Raw genomic sequence first — 18,499 nt, 5'->3', positions numbered from 1 at the left:
CAGGCCAACAAGTAATTTACAACCGTTTTTCGCAAGCACTGGAAATCACTTTTTGGCATAACACCTGGCACCAGGAGTACACTAGCTTGTGACTCACAATTAATGGTAATTGCTAGGCGTTAGGTGGCTAACATTAATGTGTGTGCCAGCCAGGTTAACGTTTTTGATAACTGTTCAATACTTCACTGTTGTTGAAACGGGAGCTTTTATGACCTCTTAATATTCCTTGTATAATGTCGTGGATGTCAGCTACTTCAGTGATGGGAGCAGCTGTGTGTCTGCCTCTGTGCTGCAACACTCTGAAGTTGTGTCAACAGGAGGAGGCAAAGACAGCAATGTTGTCAGTACTGTTGCCTAAGAGTATCTCATGAGACAGTAATTTTAGTATTGATTAGTATCTGAGAATTGATTTTTTTGTACATCCCATTTCATAAACAACAGCTTCGTGTAAAACCAACACCAGGTCTGTACTGCAGATTGTCTTTAAAAAAGAAAAGAAAAAAAGGCTTCTTCTACAAGCCAAGATAACCATGATGATATTATCAAGTTCACATTTTTTCATAACTTTGCTAAGCAACTCCAGTAATTTAATACATGTGTTGGAATCCACCTCCATTCATTCACATTCACTGACACACAGAAGCATGCTGGCATTCATAACAACGTCTCTCCATTCAACTCCTAAATTATTCCCAGATACACACGAGCAGTGTGTCACTATAAAGAAGCCAAAGAGCTGTCAAGACACCTTGGTGGAAACACGTATTGTTACAACATCTTGTTAACAGTGTGCTTTGGCCTTGGTTCTTAAAGCAGAGGAAGTCCTTCAGGCTTTTATGAAGTCTACTAGCCAAAGCAACGGATGTCTTGCTTTGCAGCACTCCATAGAGGACATGCAGTCCTAAAGGAAGCAACTAAAAAGAGACCATAAATGATTCTCTCTTTTTACTCCATTCTTGTTACAACTCTTCCTCCGTAAACAGTCTTGATTCAGAGTGGAGAGCCGACCACAGTTTATTATGTGCTTGTTTTTAAGATGCTCTTGGATGCCACATGTAAGAGCTGTGGACATGCTTCTCAGTGGTTTTACTTGCTATTCTTGGATTACTATTGTGTTTGTGTAGAAGAAAACCTATAATAGACTGCAGCAGACAGAGAGGTGTCGACAATATTTTAAAAATATATTTTTCTTCTTATGTCGCTCTCCCTCTCTTTTCACAACTTCCCTGCCTCTGTAATTGAAGTGAGATCAAACACAGCCCACAGCTTGGCTGGATTACAGCAGCCTCAGATTCAAGTCAAACTGCACTGACGGACAAGTCTTTAAAAAAAAAAAATTAAAGATAATTTGTCCATTTTTTTTCTATTATTCTCACAACATCTACACTGAACCATCACAGTTTATCCACCTTGTGAACAATATTATCAACCTGACAGAGCTAACAGTTGGCTGGATCTTCAAGCACGCACAACGCTGCTGACTGACACATCGGCTGACAATTGAGGCTGTTGAATACAGCTCGGCCTGTCATACACCCAGGCTGCGCTACCGCTGGATCGCACGCAAGCAGCAGACCGTCTGTCGATCTTTGCTCGGCCTTCAGGGAGGTAACATCTGCGTTAAAGGGTGCCATCAGTCTCATCTTCGCCTGATGTCTAAATACTGTGCAATGTTGCATGTCACTGGCACTTCCATAGAAGAAAGTTAAGTTACTGACCAACATGTTTAACAGGCATGAAAGGAGGAGTCCGTTTTGCTTTTGTAATGAGAAACTGCCTTTGTCAGAGTGAAATTAGAGGAGACAGAGTAGGGTTTCTTACTCATGCATAGATTTTTCTACAAAAATGAAAAAAAGAGAGAAAACAATAGTTGGAGAGAACAACCTGCACCATGGAGCAAAACAAAAACCATCTGAAAAACAAGCCTGTGGCTAAGATCGTGTCTGAACTCACGCCACAGGAAAGGCCAGACACAAAAACAGGGGCAGAACTCTGGCAGAGACGCCTGGCTTTTACTGAAACGGCTCCGTAGTCTGCAAGCTCTGGCAAAGCAGAAGCAGACACACAAACCAGACAAGCAAGTAAAAGGCAGAGAAACCATTGAGACTGACTGCAAGGGGAGAAAAAAAAACAGAAGAAGTGGACACAAACTCTCTGTGATGCTCACATCACAGAAAGAGATCAAGGATATTCATGAACCAGCTCTTATGTCCAAGCAGCTTCGTCTGAGGCTAAAAACAATGAAGCCAATATAGTTAAAATTGTCACTTAAGGAGTGAATACTCATAGGATCCCATGTTATTACTTTATAGGATTAATGACCATGTTTACCGCCTGAATCAAAAAAACTGTTACAACATTAATGGAAATTGTCTGGGAGTGACTTGTTTTTTTTAAACACTGCATTTCCTTCACCAAAAGGATCTGTATTAAAGCTTAAAAGGTACACATTATTAGGGGTGTGGTCACTTTGATCAACTAGCAGGTGGCCAGAAGTCAAACAGCTTCTCGTTGTGTTATGCTGCCATACAGTGTAGTGACACACCTAGGGTCCACCTAGCTAGCAGAGCTTGCTAGTATTAGCTGATAACAGCACAGCACACCAAGCAAAGTCAGGTACACCTGTCCACATCTAATCAGTCAATCACATGGCAGTAAGTAGTGTATTTAGGCATGTGAACACAGTCAGGACAAGCTGCTGAAGTTCAAACTGAGCGTCAGAAAGGAGAAGAAAGGTTACTCAAGTAACTTTGAACATAGCATGATTGCTGGTGACAGATGGACTGGTCTGAGTTAGGGCTGGGCGATATGGCCTAAAATTCATATCGCGATATAATTTGAAGCATGTGCGATAACGATATATATCACGATATAATCTTTTCTTCTGTATAACGTATTTTCCACACTATAAAGCACACTTAAAATCCTTAAATTTTCTCAAAAATCGAGAGTGTGCCTTATGTATGAATTCTGGTTGTGCTCACTGACCTTGAACCGATTTTGGCGTATAGAAATCTGTTAAAAAATGTTTTAGTACAACTTTGGTAAGCCTGCTGATGGACTGCTTGATGGATTGTCAGAGCATTACGGCTGCCGTAGTGAGGAGTAATCTGTGTCCAAAACTCTGTCCCCTTGAGGTCCCAAAGTCAAACGAACACTGAGAGTTAAAAACAGTCTAAATTCTTTCATCTTTAATTAAATCATCAGCGTTGCTGCTTTATCGGGTGTAACAATTAAGTTTAACATCCATGCATCCATGAAAACAGAATTTATTAATTTTAACAGGGTTAGAAGTTAACAGGAAGTTAGCTCGCTAGTTTACACCTAAACCTTTTTTACCATGTTCTGACAGAGATTTTTGAAACTAATTAAAACGTACAGCTCTGCTACCACTTCCAACATAAGTGAAGACAGAAACACTAAACAGCAGTGGTGTTTGCAGGGTTACCGAAGTTGGACTACCTGGTATATAATGTTGTGCTACGTGATTGCTAGCGACACAGCTATGTTAGCATAACACTAGCACAATGAAGCTGGAGGATGAACGTCAACTTTTTTTCCACTCAATAAAAGTTAACGTGAGGGATTCTGGTGGTTAGGGACAAATGCAATCGCATAGCAGGATGCTATACACGGGCCAAACTTCAGTCAGGAGAACATAATTTACTGATGATAATGGTTGTAGCCGCTGTGATACTTTCTACCAAAACAGGCGCAGCTTGATGACATCATCAACATGCGATATCGCGATATAGTCAAAATCTCTATCGTTGGCCAAATCTATATCGTTTCTATCGTATATCGTTTATATCGCCCACCCCTAGTCTGAGTATTTCAGAAACTACTGATTTACTGGAATTTTCCAACACAACCATCTCTAGGGTTTACAGAGAATGGTCTGTCCAGTGAGCAGCAGTTCTCTGTGAGAAAATGCCTCGGTGTAAGAGGTTTGAGGAGAATGACCAGACTGCTGACATAGGCAACAGTAAGTCAAATAACCACTCGTTACAATCAGGGTACGCAGAAGAGCATCTCTGAATGCAAAACATGTAAAATGTTGAAGCAGCAGAAGATCACACCAGGTACTGCTTCTGTGGGCTAAGATCATGAAACAGTGGCTGCAGCTCACCAAAATTGGAGAAAACAAGAAAAGTAAAAGTGCTGCCTTGTCCTAATGTCTGCTGCAACATTCAGATGGTAAAGACAGAATTTGACATCAATAACATGAAAACATGTTTATACAAGGCAGGATGGATCCAAGTGTACCCATTCAGGTGGTGGTTTTATTACCTTCCTTTCACCCAATAGTAGATTCCTGACTGCTCTGACCACTAAGGAGGAAAGAATATGAAGGAAGGAAGGAAGCAAGCTAGCGTGAGGTGGTGTGTATAAGGATATGTTTCAGAATCAGAGCACAGTGTGCTGCCCTGAGGTTGCCTATGATGTAAGAATGCCCCCTCTGATTTATACACACAGACAAGTGCTCAGACTGTAAATAAAAAGGCACACATACGCACACTCATGCGCCCACCATTACCGTGCATACACTTGGCAGCTACTGAGACAACATGCAATTACCAATGGGCTAGCACGTGCCCACACACACAGTATGTATATGTTGGTAGAGGCTTTGTGCCAGGCAGAGCTTCATTAGGCTCAGTGCAGCCACGTCAGCAGCAGAGAAAGCCATCTTAAGCTCTTCACTCAAGCCTATTTGCAGCATCAGCACATACTGTGTCCAAAAAATTAAAAAACATGTAAAGATGCATTATGTAGAAGAACAGCTAGCAGCTACGTACCTGGTACTTTAGCAAATTGTTGTCCTTTTTTTAAAATTTGTTAATCAGTTGTATTAAAATTGATATGAACACAAATGTCTGTACAAAATGTTAGTTTAATCCATTGCAAAAGGAGATGTTTGAGTCTAGACTCCATCAGGGGACCAACTCACTTCTCGCTCTTTTTCTTTTTTTTTTCAAAAATGGAAATATTAAAATAAAAAGCACCCAGAGACAACTCTTACTGTGGATTGGTTCTACAGAAACAAAACTGAATGGACTTGAACTGTAACTCAAAGTTTTCACCAGGATGAAACTGTACAAGAGTAGAGGGAGCTGTGGGTATTTTCGGTCTGGGTGCATCTTTAAGAGGGACATGTAGTGCTTATTCAATTGTTTCTAATGACAGTGCCTCATTGGTATATAAGCTACACGCACCAACAGTGCAATGAAGCATTGTGTGTCTTTTCTGTTGCAAGCTTTTACTGCCCCACCCCCCAGGTCCTAAAGAGGGGGGAAATGTCCTTTGTCTGGACAGACACTGACCTAGCTGTCCAATCACTTTGGAGAAATGAGGGACAAACGCTACATACATCACCTGTGAGAACCAACTTGTAGCTGTATAACAATGGAAAACTTATTCTGCAACTCTCCAAACATTCCCACATGCCAACTGACACCCCAGGATTACCACAAGAATTATATCATTACAGTACTGTTTGGGAGAACATTTTGTTTGCTGTGGATCTGGAGCAGCACTTAGATAGTACTCATATCACTGACAGGGGATGTTCTGTATTAAAGCAATCCAAGTTTCTTAGTTTAAAAAAAAAAAAAAGAATAATTATTATGTCCTCAAAGTTAAGTGTTATCAATACATTTCATCTATGTTTTATCTAATGATATAACATTATATTTATAACACACCAACACTGTCACTAAATGTCATAAATGCTGCCATAAGATGGAGTCTGTCTGCTATCAGTCTGCGATTGAATGGGATCAAGCTGGCAATTTTGCAAGCAATCCATTTGTGATAATACAGCAATTGACAGATAAATCATTAAAAAAAAAAAAAAAAAAAAAAAAAAAATCACACACCTTTTGCTGTCTGCATAGACTGAAATTCACATTTTGGCTAAACAAGCTTTGCAGAAATTGCTGTCAGGCAGTGGAAAGCTCTGGTTTGCTCTCCAAGTGCAACATGACATGAAAAAAATGTTTTTTTCTATTGCCTACAAACTGTGTGTGAGAATCAGAATTCAAATCTTAAAAAATAAAATACCATAAAAAACAAATAATAATAATAATAATACTAATAATAAAGGGGGGATTACTGAATGAGCCTACTTCCTTTTGAATGCCTCTCTCTTACTGCTACTGCCTGAAATGATCCCAGTGCTGCTATAAAACTATGGAAAGTATGCAGGGCCATCTACACCGAGCACTCCCCACTAAAACAATCGCTGTCCTTCTGATATGGTCTGATAGTCACAGTAAAAGTGATACTGGAGGAGAACAGGCAATGAATGATGGGGCTTAGTGACAGATTAAACCCTACCTGCTTACTTAACAGAGACGGGGGAGAGAGGACACATGCAGGCCTTTCTGGAACTTATTTCTTCTTTCACATGACTCTTCCTTCTTATTCTGAGTGGGGGTGGTGGTGGTGGTGGGGGGGGGGGGGGGGGGGGGGGGGGGGGGGGCTTTCACATGTCCTTTAAAGAAACGTTTTGCTGTGTCGCTGATTTTAAATGCCACATTTGACTTGCAGTGACCACCAGAAACATTACCGATAAACTTTTGAGTCTTCAGCCCAAAGTGACAAAGCAAAATATTCTGATTAAAAAATAAATAAATAAAAAAAACAAGAAACAAAAAAACTTTGTTAATTAAAAACAAGCAGGCAAATTCAAATCATTTCTAATTAAGAGAAGAAATACTGTATTGATCCAAAAGTTGCTAAATTACTGTGTCATAGCAGGAGCCCATTAAACAGAAAAGACACAAAAATGAATACTTAGATAAATCAAAATCTTTAGAATTAAACTAAACTAAACACAGGCATTGTGGCATTAAATAGAAAAGATTTTCTATTATTAGAAAATCTCACTGAGTCTAATTATAGTCTTTATCTATCTCACATGCACAGTCCCAAAATTCAGTTGTGTAACAGGGTCTTTTTTCCCCCACTACGTCAATCAAACTAGGGTACGGTTTGGTGCCCAAAGGCTTCACACTCCCATTCAATGGCTGTGGTCAAATAACCTTCATTCACAGAGATGACCAAGCCATCAATATTACTATTGATCAGCTCATTTAATAATCAATTGTTTCTACTCTGACTATGTGGCTCTCACATCTGAGAGAAAACAAACCGCAACAATCAACAAATGATGACTAAGTGATGCATCAAAACTTTGTCTGTGGCCTTTTTAGCAAATTGAAGAGCAAACTGTATCTGCTGCCTTTATACAGATCCATCTCCAGTCTACTTTTTTTAAGCCACTGCAGGGTCAATAAATGCCACCATTAGAAAGAAACATAATTTAACATTAACCAATAATCAATTAAGTAATTATATATAATAATTTTTTCCACGAGCTTGAAAGCAACACCACACACTTTTAGAATACGCCGCAACAAATCTCAAAAATTAAGTGATTCGTCTCTGGAAATGTGTGTTTGTGTTTTGTCTTCCCTCTTTTTGAAATGCTAAAAATAGCAGCAGCTCCCTGTGGGGAAGGTATAATTACATCAAAAGCGCACAGTCGGGGGTGGTGGTGCTGCTCTATTTTTGAATAAACCCATTATGGGGGTCGATGATCTATGTTTAATTAGGATTGTGGAGCAATTTCTTCATTGGTTATTAGGCTGGATTTGTCTTTATAAATTAATCCCACTAACAACAAAACCTGCACAGCAGCAAACAACATGAAATATGAGGAAAGCTGGTGTTTAAAGCTACTCCAAGAAGGAGGGTTTTTTCCCTATGCAAATAATTATCATATGACTCTGTAGTTTCCCCGAGCTATAGGTAACATTTTAGCATCATTCAGCTTATTGTTTGGGTTTTACACCCTGGAGTTTTGCCATTTTAGTCAATGATTGCTAAAAGACCACAAATCAAATACTAAAACACAACTGTGAAGAGGGATGTCTGTTCAAACAGTACTACTCAAACAGCAGTTTGTTAGCAATACCATCTTTACATGATGTGCCTGACTTAACTAAGTAAAGAACATTACTTCTGCTGATATCAATGAAATTTCCTTAGCTCAAATGTAATAAAGTGTACATCTAGAAGTGGATTTATACATCCATTATCCAGCTCCAAGGTGATTCAAGCTTTAGCAGCCATTGTCTCTCTCTCTGCCAAGAGTTGATGGTTTTGCCTAACTAATAGGAAGCTGGATAGACAGATGGGTGTGTAGGGGCTCATTTCAGGCTTTGTGAAGGCCTTTTGTGAGGCAGCACTTTTTGAGCACAATGTTGTTCCTTTGTTCACTTGCAATGCTCAAGTACAGAGCATTCGCTGTATTGCTGGGAGGTGCAACCAGAAATGTACACTACTGATTTTGTTTTTGTTAGTTTAAATTAGTGCTGTAACAAAAGGAGATTTTCATTTTGATATTACTGTATGATCAGCAAAATAACAATATTTTCACAGAGTCAACATAAAATTAAAGGGAAGTAGTGGTTTCATGTCTTTAAGCATGCCTGGGTTCTTCGACACAGCCTGAACTCTCTTAGAAAGCTTTCTTCTAAGATCCCACGCTGCTTCAATAATGGTGAGGTCTGGGCTTTGCTGAGGCCAATCCATCACTGATGGTACATTTTTCTACCCAGCATAGGCAGTTTGTTTGGAATCACTGTCATGGTGAAAAATCAAGCATCTATAGACATTCGCTGTTATACCAGTTTCCTGATCTCTTCTGTACATATTAATGATGATTTGAACCAAAATGTTCAAAAATCTGGATTCATCACTCCACAAGAACTGCTGCCACTGAGTCAGTCCAGTTCCAGGGTAATTTGGTATACCTTTGTGTCTTTTCTCAGTTTCCCTTCATTAAGAATGGCTTGTTCACAGACACCCTTCAGCTAAGACCATTTCTGACGAGCATTCAATAAAGAGCAGCTTGATCAACTAAATGACCAGATCTCAGATAGTTCTGCACTCCATGGCGAGATACACCAAGTTTTTGAACAACAGCTTTTTGGGAATCACCTTGTTGGTGCAAAATACTACTTTATGCCTGTCAAACGTTTTCATCTTTGGTATTTTCAGTTAAAGAATTGGAACAAGTGAAGTGTTTTGTCAGTTATGTGTAGACAACAATGGTTCATCCCTTGAATTAGGTTCCTTTTTTATGCTTGAATGATTCATGGGTCAGTGTTAAGTGGCTTAAAGACAGACAAAAAAAATTCCAATGAGAATTGTCATCTGAAACTCAGCGAAAAAGTAGCTAATGTGCAAACAAAGAACAATTGCTCAATATCTCTTTAAAGGTGACAAGAAAGTCTGGCTTTCTTGCAATATATCAAGAAATGACAGGTGACTCGGACAACATTTTCTTTTTTTTTTTTAAACCACTGTACAGTTCCTTATACTACTGCTTAGGGCTGTTCGATATAACGATATAAAAACGTCTATCGTTTCCTATTATGCTATCGTTTGTTTCGTGGTGTCGTAAAATAAACTGTTTACAGCAATATTTTTTCATCGTTTTGATGGTCACTGTAGTGGCTATATTAATTTCTTAAAGTTCTCTCTTTCTCTTATATTTAAACCACACTATGGACGGACAAGCGCCTGTTTTTACGTGTTGTCGTTAGCAGCAATGACGGTAAAACCATCGCGTGGCTCCGCTGTCCGCTTGTTTGTTTTCCACGTAAACCTTTCACAATAAAGCTCAAGATCCTGTTGAGACTTTTCAAAATAAACTGAATCACGTGAAAGAGTATGCAGAGAGTTTACGGATGAGAAGCAAAAAAGAGCCGTCAGGTGCTAAAAAATAAACCTTAAGAGTGAAACTTTGAAAGAAAATGGTGGCCGTTACAACTTATGTCTAAAAATGTATAGTTTCATGCATCGGTTAAAACACTCGACTCCAGGTAAAGGCCCAGCTGGAAACACTTCACGCAAGTTGAGTTGCCCGAGATTCACAGAATTTACAGAAAATGTTACATTTTTGTGATTTATATCGTTGTCAGGACGATAAATGTGTTATATCAGGATATGAGATTTTGGTCATATCGCACAGCCCTACTACTGCTTCTTATAACAGAATTAAAATAAAAAATAACAAAATAAAAACACTAAATAACAAAAACAGACTCTTGGATTCAATATTTATATTGTTAGTTTGCCTTTCCCCCCCCCCCCCTTCTCTTTAAAACTAAGTAAATCATACAGCATAGAAAGCTCCCGAATTTAGTGATGAAGCCTCTCTCAGCTCCTAACAGGTTGTTTTTGTCTAGCCACCATTACCCAGCATGCCCCTGTTGTTTAATTTTGAAAACATACAATTATAGGTGTTACAAAGTGTCTGCCATGGTGTTTGTTCTGTTACAGTTTTACTTGTATGTGACTGACTGTAGTGTTAAAGTTAGAACCATAAGTAAGAAAGTTTACATAGTCGACAATATTACAGATTTCTGTTTTTCCATTAAAGAGCCACAAGAACCTTGCATAATTTATATTGTATGGGGAAATTGAAACAAGCACAGCCCAACACCATTTTCTTCTCATGCTTGGCGACTTGTCTGTTAATGTCCACAGATTCTCATGTGTACTCAGCATTGTAGGCTGGAGGTCGCACATACTTGTAACACACACACACACACACACACACACACACACAAACAAAAAGCCTGGGCTCCCTCGCTGGTTCAACAGTAACTAAAGTAAGGGGTTTAAAATTTCACACTATGCTGGTTGTTTATGAACATGGGTTCCAGGAAAAGTGAGTGCTCTTCTTTTCCCTTCATTATGTTCACTCCTCTGTGCCAAGGATCTGAGGCTTGTAAAAAGCCTATTGATGGAAAGATGTGTAACTCAATCAGCTGTACATGCTCAGTGATACCAAGCTGGGATGACGAGGCAGGAAATGAGTTTCAACTGGGGAGTTGCAGATGTGTATGTGTGGGTGGTACACTCATTAGGGGGGATGCAAAGACTCTTAAAGTGCCAGTCTCAAACCAGACCCACGGGCAAGAAAAGGGGGAAAACCTTCATGAATTGTCCAAGGACAGGTGTTCAGATCCCCATCTATACTGAGCACTAGATGTCAAGGCCAGTAAAGTCAGCATCATCTGCCAGTGGAAGGTGATACATGTAGGTGCAACCTAATTTAGAAATTAATGTGTGCTGTAAGAACAGCAGGAGACTGGGAGGTTAAATGCAAGTGATCAGTGATTCTTTTCCTCCCCAGTCTGACAGCTGCACATCCTTAATGCCAAGGTAACCCTGTATAATCACGGTGCTAAAATGTCACAGACAGTCTACCGTGACAATGTGTTCTCATCCCAGGGTGCAAAATACTGCCATTTCACCAGAAGACACTGCATCAGATACAGGCATAGCTGAATGGCTCTCTTATAAAGGTGGGCAAACTTTTGTGCCCGTAAGATGGTGGGAAGTTTCAAACTTGGCAGAGAGTGCTGTCCCATTCAGGAACTTTAAGTGCTGCAATTTGTTTATTTTTCACTTGCCAATTAGTTCCCTTTTCCATTAAAGAAACATTAGGCATCCATTGTGATTATCTATTGTGTTTATTCTTTATAATAACCAGAGACACCAACAGCATTTGGATTGTTGGCCTATAATTTTTATTTTAGTGCTACCACCAGCCTCACACTAGGCTGGAATTTTCCTGTGCCAAACCAGATTTACTTTACAACAAAGAGGAAGTATGTTAGCAAATTGCACAAATAAACCCAGAAGCTTACGCTTGATTTCGCTTCAGCTCTTTGTATGTTATTAGGTCGCCCTTCCCCGCAGCTGGCTGAAGGACCAACGGCACAAACAAAAGTATCGCAGAGTTTGTGATACTGCCACCGCTGATCATAAACACCTACAACGCGTAAACGATGGTCTGCAAAGCTGTCCACACGACCACCACAAAACCATCTTTTACCCATAAGACCATAAGCAGCCTGTGTCCCTACCAAATGTTGGCTGTACAACCGCATAGTTCTATCAAGCAGTGTAGCCACTGCCCGCAGAACAGGTATCCATTGAGGGACTGCCAATAGAAACAAAGAACGCATTCACAGATTCTCTTTCTATGTGGCTGTAGATACACTGAATCTTTAACAATGCCTCTAGGTAGTGAACCTAGTTATTTCTTCTATGTTGATGGCTGTTGCTAGATTACAAAGAAAAGTAATACTACCTACTTTGTGACAGTACTACATAATACCATTCAGCATTGCTACAGGGCCAAAAACTAGTAGATGTTAGGGGTTCAATTTGTTACTTTACTGGGGAAGAGTGCACCTTGAGCATATTATTTTTTCTTCTGGTCCCTGCCCCGAATTCAGAGGCTGCAAGGCATCTTTCAACTGGTTGCTTCATTTAGGTTCCCCAGCCTGGACAGCTTTGCCACATTCGTGAAAAACAATAATCCAAATTAGTTGATTCTGTAATCATTTTTCCCAAAAGCAAGTATGTGAGTGTGGGTATGGAGAAGACCTCAGGACTAACTGTTTAAAGATTTTTACATTATGCCCACTCTATTCTATTACATTTATTACAGCTCACAGTTTTGTCTAATGTTTGCTTGACTTCACCTCTCAGCCAGTCCACAGTTAATGGAAGTACAGCAAGAGCTGTGTGTATTCATACGTGAATAAAACACTATATAAATAAAGCTGGTTGTGGCATTTTACTTTAATGCATTACATAATGAAAGCAGCCATTATTTATCAACTGCACAACTGGGATTTAATGGCCAGGCTGCTGGTTAGTTTTATTTAGTTTTGAGAATATTGTAACAAATATGTTGACCACGTGACCACCTTTTCAGTGTGAAAATTCTGATTCTTATTTTATCCATCCATGCATGGAGCCCTACAGCAGAGCAGTCGCTACAACAACCCATCTGGACAGCGATGAAGGGCTAACTATTTGGCAACTTGGAGCGAGAGAAACTGTAACTGGTGTAAAGTACTAACAGTCCATTTCCTGATTTGGCCCGAGTGCCATGGATAAAGATGGTTAGGCAGGCATGATCTCACACATAGTGGTGCTGGGATTCGCGCTGGGAAAAGGTCTTGTGCTGTACGGGAACACCAAGACTGTGAGAAAGTGAGACACGGCTTGAAAGCTAAATAATAAAAAAACGACAGAGGAAGCGGTATCCTGTGGTGTGGGTAGTTTGTAACTCAGACTGTTTTGGGGGTTATTTTAAGAAGTCTGCTGATCCACTGTTTGGAAAGTATTGTTGAGCAGGCTGACATGAGGCACACAGCCTGAGCAGAACCAGAGGGGAGATGAAGCAAAAATAAAAAGTGGTGTGACATGGTAATTAGAGCAAGAGGAGAGTGAGAGCACCAGAGAAAGATCAGATAAATCCGGGGGTTTCACTCATAGGCCATTAAAAAGAGCGATAAACCTCAGCTAAGTGCACTGAGGGCAAAGCTGCCCAAATATACACCCTCTACCATGAGTGGAAGAGGCAGTTCAGATTTGCCAAATCACACAACAGTACCATTCAGTTCCTATAAGCATTTATTTTGAGATATATTACTTGGTCTCTTGCCTGGTAGTATTTCACAGTAATCCACAGATATAGCTCTTTGATCTTTTAAGTTATTATTACATACACATATAACCAATCAGGCTTACCAGTGACTAACTGATTAATCAATCATTTACATTCAAGCTATGCACTCAAACACACACATTAAAACCCCAACCACTTACTACAGCCATTAAAGCTCTACCCAGGTCTGATTAACTAGTGGATCCCATGCAGGGCTGCCTGGGCCTCTCCACCACTCCTTACAACTGGGTTTGTTCTTTTTAAGACAGTCCACTCTGCTCAGGGCCAGGAACTTTCCCACTAAGGCAGGCCTTCAAACTACCATGAGGTTCAAGGTCTGGCCATGGGCTGTCGATCATTCTTAATGCTTCTCCGGTGACCTCTGACAATGCGTTAAAGCTTGCTGGGACCTCACAACTCCTGTGAGCTTTTTAGTCCTGTCATCGAGTTTCCAAATCAGCATTTAAGGGCACTTGTGAAGCTGGGAAGCTGTCACGTTGTTAGACAGATATAAAAATGACAGTAGAAATACGGTTCTTTGTGCTGTATCTGTAGTAGAGACGTGCTAGCCAACAAAAAGATAATTATAGCAATTAATTTGTATTAAATTCAAGACTCAATAGTTCATGTCAAAGTGGAACCATAACAGTTTTCTTTTAAGGAGTCGCCAGCAAAAAGTAAAACTGTATTTATACAGCACCTTCAAGATGCTCATATTAAACATGCCCAAAGTTTCAGATAATGAGGTCAAGGTGTGTTCAAGTAACCACAGGCTTCAGACTGCTCTAAACATTAAGGGTCAGATTCAGCCCTACCTTCAAACCTTCTGTTTTGGAGGGACAGCCAATCAGAAGAAGGTTGGCAAATTGATGTGCTGCACCATGGCCCAGTATAAGATAAATAAGGATTATTTTGAACTTCGACTCATTCTACTAGAGTCCAAAAAGAATAGAGTTGGCAATGAGCTCAATAAGGTCTAGCCAAGAGTCTAGCCAGTATATCAGTGGGGCCCATGCATCAGCCGATATTAGCTCCTTACCGATATATTGGTACTGGTATTTATAACAGTCAAAATATAAATATTAAGTAATAAAGTAGATGTGAGAAAGATGTACATATATGTGTGTGTGTGTGTGTGTAGTGCGCCACAAATACAACCAGCAGAGTCGAGCAGAGCATATTGTAACCCTTGACGTTTGACAATAAAACTGCATTGTTATATTATCTTAATAGTGACTCATAAATAACACGCACAACAAAATGTTAGGGAGATCTGTTTGTGTTTTTGTGTGTTTAAAAAAAATATAATAAAAATTGTCCGATATTAGATATTTAAATAACTAAATATCTATCTCAAAAAATTTATATAGCTGTCAGGGTCTACAAGTTTATCTGAAGAGGGGACTTGAATAAATATATTTATTCCTATAATCTATTTGATGAATACAAAAGTAGGGGTAGGACATAATAATTTAACTTCAATCCCTTAGGAAGTGCATGTGATCACCATAATGCAGGCACTCCCCCACACACAGACCAGCTCAGTTGCCGAGGTGACTCACCAATCAGAGGGCGCAGGGGAAGGACAGTGACACACTCTCCTTTGTAGCTGAGAACAGTCACGGGGAGATGAAGATCAATGTGCTTACATGAAGATGGCCACGCTGAGAAACCACAGAGCAGCCACCTCATATCCTTCACCAGATGACTTGGAACAATCACGACAGCATGGAAGGAACTGATGAGCAAACAGGCTGCACAATCTTTAGCACAGCTGGCTTCAGCACATCGTTCTAGCTCCCTGCTTCATCTCACCATATTGACACCTGCATGAAACTGATCACAACAATAGTGCCTTTTACAGAGCAAGCTGGTGTAAATATAGTTACAGTTAATGATGAGTGGCATTAGAGTGGAAACTTATAGCACCATCGACACGTGGCAACAACAACTTGGGCTGATTTTTGACTTTGTGAAACACAACCCCACCTTCAAAATTGTTTTCGTCCTGAGCAGAGCAGCCACAGGTCACTAAGCCTGTTAACAAGTGAGCACTACCAGGAACATCAGCTTAGTAGGTGACATAACATTACAACAGAGAGGAATGATCCTGGTAGATCCTGCTGTTCTGTGAAGTCATTTAATAACATCACTATGCATGCTTGCCATAAACCTGTTAGGAAGTGCAATCCCTGCCAAATCAGGCAGGTGACACTACTGACCAAGCATGCAGCTAGAAAAATATCTGCCTGCCACACGAGTCTCGCACAGCAAACGTGATAGCAGCTAGGCCCGCTTCTTGAAGTACTCCACAGCTGGAGCCTTCACCCAGAACTTCCCAGAGGCTGGAGATATTCGAGCCGAGCTGGACGGGTTACAATCACACTCATCACTGACTCAGAAAGCTTACATCTGGGCTCACCTACAATAGCAAGCTGGCCTTTTAATCCCCTCATGTGGTGACATGATAGAGGCAAGGATTAAAAGCCAGCCAGCCATCCAGTCAGTCAGTCAACACCACTGCCCTGCCTGGCTGCGTACTTGCATCATCGTCCCCAGTGCTTCACTTAGCCTTTACTGCAACTGGGGAAGCACAGTTCAGCAGATGCTCGAGGCCAGGCTGTGGTCATATAAATCTATAATGCAGTACCATTACTCCTGCTATACTTCATCATCTATAAATAGGCTGCAAGCAACCTTCTGTGAATAAACACAAATACTGAAAAACAGTTGATCAGACAAATACAGTTCCAACACACTGCATAAATTTACATAACAGGCAGACTTCAGCCCTAAAAGTGTTCAGAATGGCATTCATCCTCAACTCAAGCTTTCTGGACTCTCTGCATCCCATGAACTTGAAACAAGACAACACACTTTCAATGAAAATTCAAAGACAGACATACATTTTAATCACACAAACTAAGCCATAACAACAGGATATAAAGATCAACATATAATGATCAGATATTTAATAGAGTGACTGCACTGATATTTGAAATAAATATTGATAAAGAGTTAACAAGTGTGACCAGAATGTTTACTTTCAAAGTAAAAAAAAAAAGAACTATTTTAAGTAAATTTTCACAACTACTTTTCCCCTTAATCAATAGTCTGTACCTTGCACCTGCATTCAAACTTGGCCTCCTCAGTAGCACAGATGTGGCTGTTGCTTTCCCATAGCTCTGGCTGCGCTTCCCCCTGCAAGCCCGGTGTTTCTGACTGCTCATTCTCTTCTAGATGCCGGCTCGCTTTGACAGTCTGAGGTACTTGAAGCCATCTGCTCTGTGCTGCTGTTGGTGTGCACTCCATTCTCTCACTTTACTACCAAACATTTGGCTAAAGGGTCTTTAAGCTGGGTTTCCTTCGGGGTTTGGTTTAATAGGATAGGATCACTGACGTAGTACAGGGTGTGGGTGGGGAGTGCATCCCACCCGACTTGTCCTTTCACCGGGTTTCACCCAATTTCGAGGCTTTCTGAAGCCAGAAAACACTAAAGTGGCATGTGTATTAGTGCAACAGCTGACCACTACTGATAAAGTCCACTACAAAGATAACAGGATATGCAACTGTTAATAAAGCTCCTGCAATCATTTTCTTATCAAATAAAAAATGTCCTTTCCTTGAACGTTGCCCTTTTTCTGTCCTAAAAAAGACCTTTTAAGGAGCAGAAAGATAAGACAACCACAGCTAAACAGTGCCTAAATCCACCTAAGGTATCAATTATAGGTGTTACAGACTCAAAGAGGTTTGTTTTTTATAAACCAGGTTACAGGGGTCACACATCGCTGACTACTGTTACAGCTAAGTTAGACCACACACCTGCATTAACTGCACAACTGCATAAATTTGACTAAACTAAAACGGCATGTCTGTTTTACAGGCAGTGAACTGTGAATAGTTTTAACATAATAATCTGAGGTCAAGCAAGGGTCATGAAGTGGCACAGAGGGACACCCAAGTGTCAATAATCAGAGCTTCTTCAAAAATAAGAAAGGTGTGTGCCACAATTAAACTATGACTGAAAACACCATATCCGAAAAATGGAAGCGGTCTGTGTTTTGCGTTTGCCACGTTGATGCTCAAGATAATGTGACACAAATATACACAAACCTACAAAAGCATGTGGGACCTCATGCTATGAGAGAGCTTTTAAATACCCAGTATCAGCACAACTTGTGAGAACAGTTGGATACTGTCGCCCACCTCCTGAGTCCTAAATATTTCACTTAAATGTCAGCCTTAGTGAAAACGGGTTTGAGAAAAAGAATAACATTCCTTCCCTTGTGTTATAAGCAGTGAAACGCATAATTTAAACCGTCAACGGCCGCCGCCGATTCAGCTTTGGTGCCAGCTAGCCTGTTAGCATCGTCACACAATGCCAGCTTTCCCAGCAAGCTCGCGCTGCGGCGAGGTCCTCAGTGGTGGTCCAGCAACAGCGAGGATATACAAAAGCACTTATGTGGAGGGGAGAAAAATGCCGCCTGGCTTACCTTTTTCATGCGAGGAGCCTCAGCAACGGTTCCGTCCCGGTTGACAAACGCCTCCCCGCCGTTCTGCTGCGGGTCCGAGCGTTTCATAGACGACGCTTGAGGCATCTTCGCCGGGTTTGGGGTGAGCAAGCCCGTGCCTCCTTCCCCGGCTTTCGCGGAAGGCTCCGCGGTAGGGGACGCGGCAGCCGCGGAACCGGCCTCGTGCGGGTCGTTTCTGGGGAGGTTCTTGCCCTCCGACGTGGGTGTCACCGGGGATTCAGCCGGCAGGTCTTTGCCGGTGGGGACGTCTTTGAGTTCGACCTCTGCCATTTTCGCTGCCACAACCTGGACTGACATCGCTGCAGTTTCTCAAAGTCCTTTTTCCAGCACGATAGCGAGTCAAGCGGATGTGAGCGGAGTAGCCACGACGGCCAAATGCATTGTGGCTCATGTAGTTCCACTAAGTAGCTCAATGGCC

The 18,499-nt window shown here is 40.9% G+C and overlaps 1 protein-coding gene across 3 annotated transcripts in view; it reads right to left on the bottom strand.

The window, feature by feature from the left end:
- The window catches only part of ahcyl2b (adenosylhomocysteinase like 2b), a 49,808-nt gene extending 31,373 nt beyond the window's left edge, over positions 1 to 18,435 (bottom strand). The window contains exon 1 of one of the 3 annotated variants that reach the window (XM_063500607.1): positions 18,043 to 18,435. In XM_063500607.1, the coding sequence (XP_063356677.1) occupies positions 18,043 to 18,378 (336 nt within the window). In that variant the 5' untranslated portion in view covers positions 18,379 to 18,435. Of the gene's footprint in view, positions 1 to 16,669; positions 16,885 to 18,042 lie in introns of those variants that run through there. The other 2 variants (XM_063500606.1, XM_063500608.1) reach the window with 2 other exon arrangements.
- Positions 18,436 to 18,499: the final 64 nt, after the last annotated feature.

Source organism: Pelmatolapia mariae, linkage group LG17 (assembly GCF_036321145.2).
Source record: "Pelmatolapia mariae isolate MD_Pm_ZW linkage group LG17, Pm_UMD_F_2, whole genome shotgun sequence".
Taxonomy (NCBI): Eukaryota; Metazoa; Chordata; class Actinopteri; order Cichliformes; family Cichlidae; genus Pelmatolapia; species Pelmatolapia mariae.
This window is presented reverse-complemented; position numbering and strand designations above follow the sequence as displayed.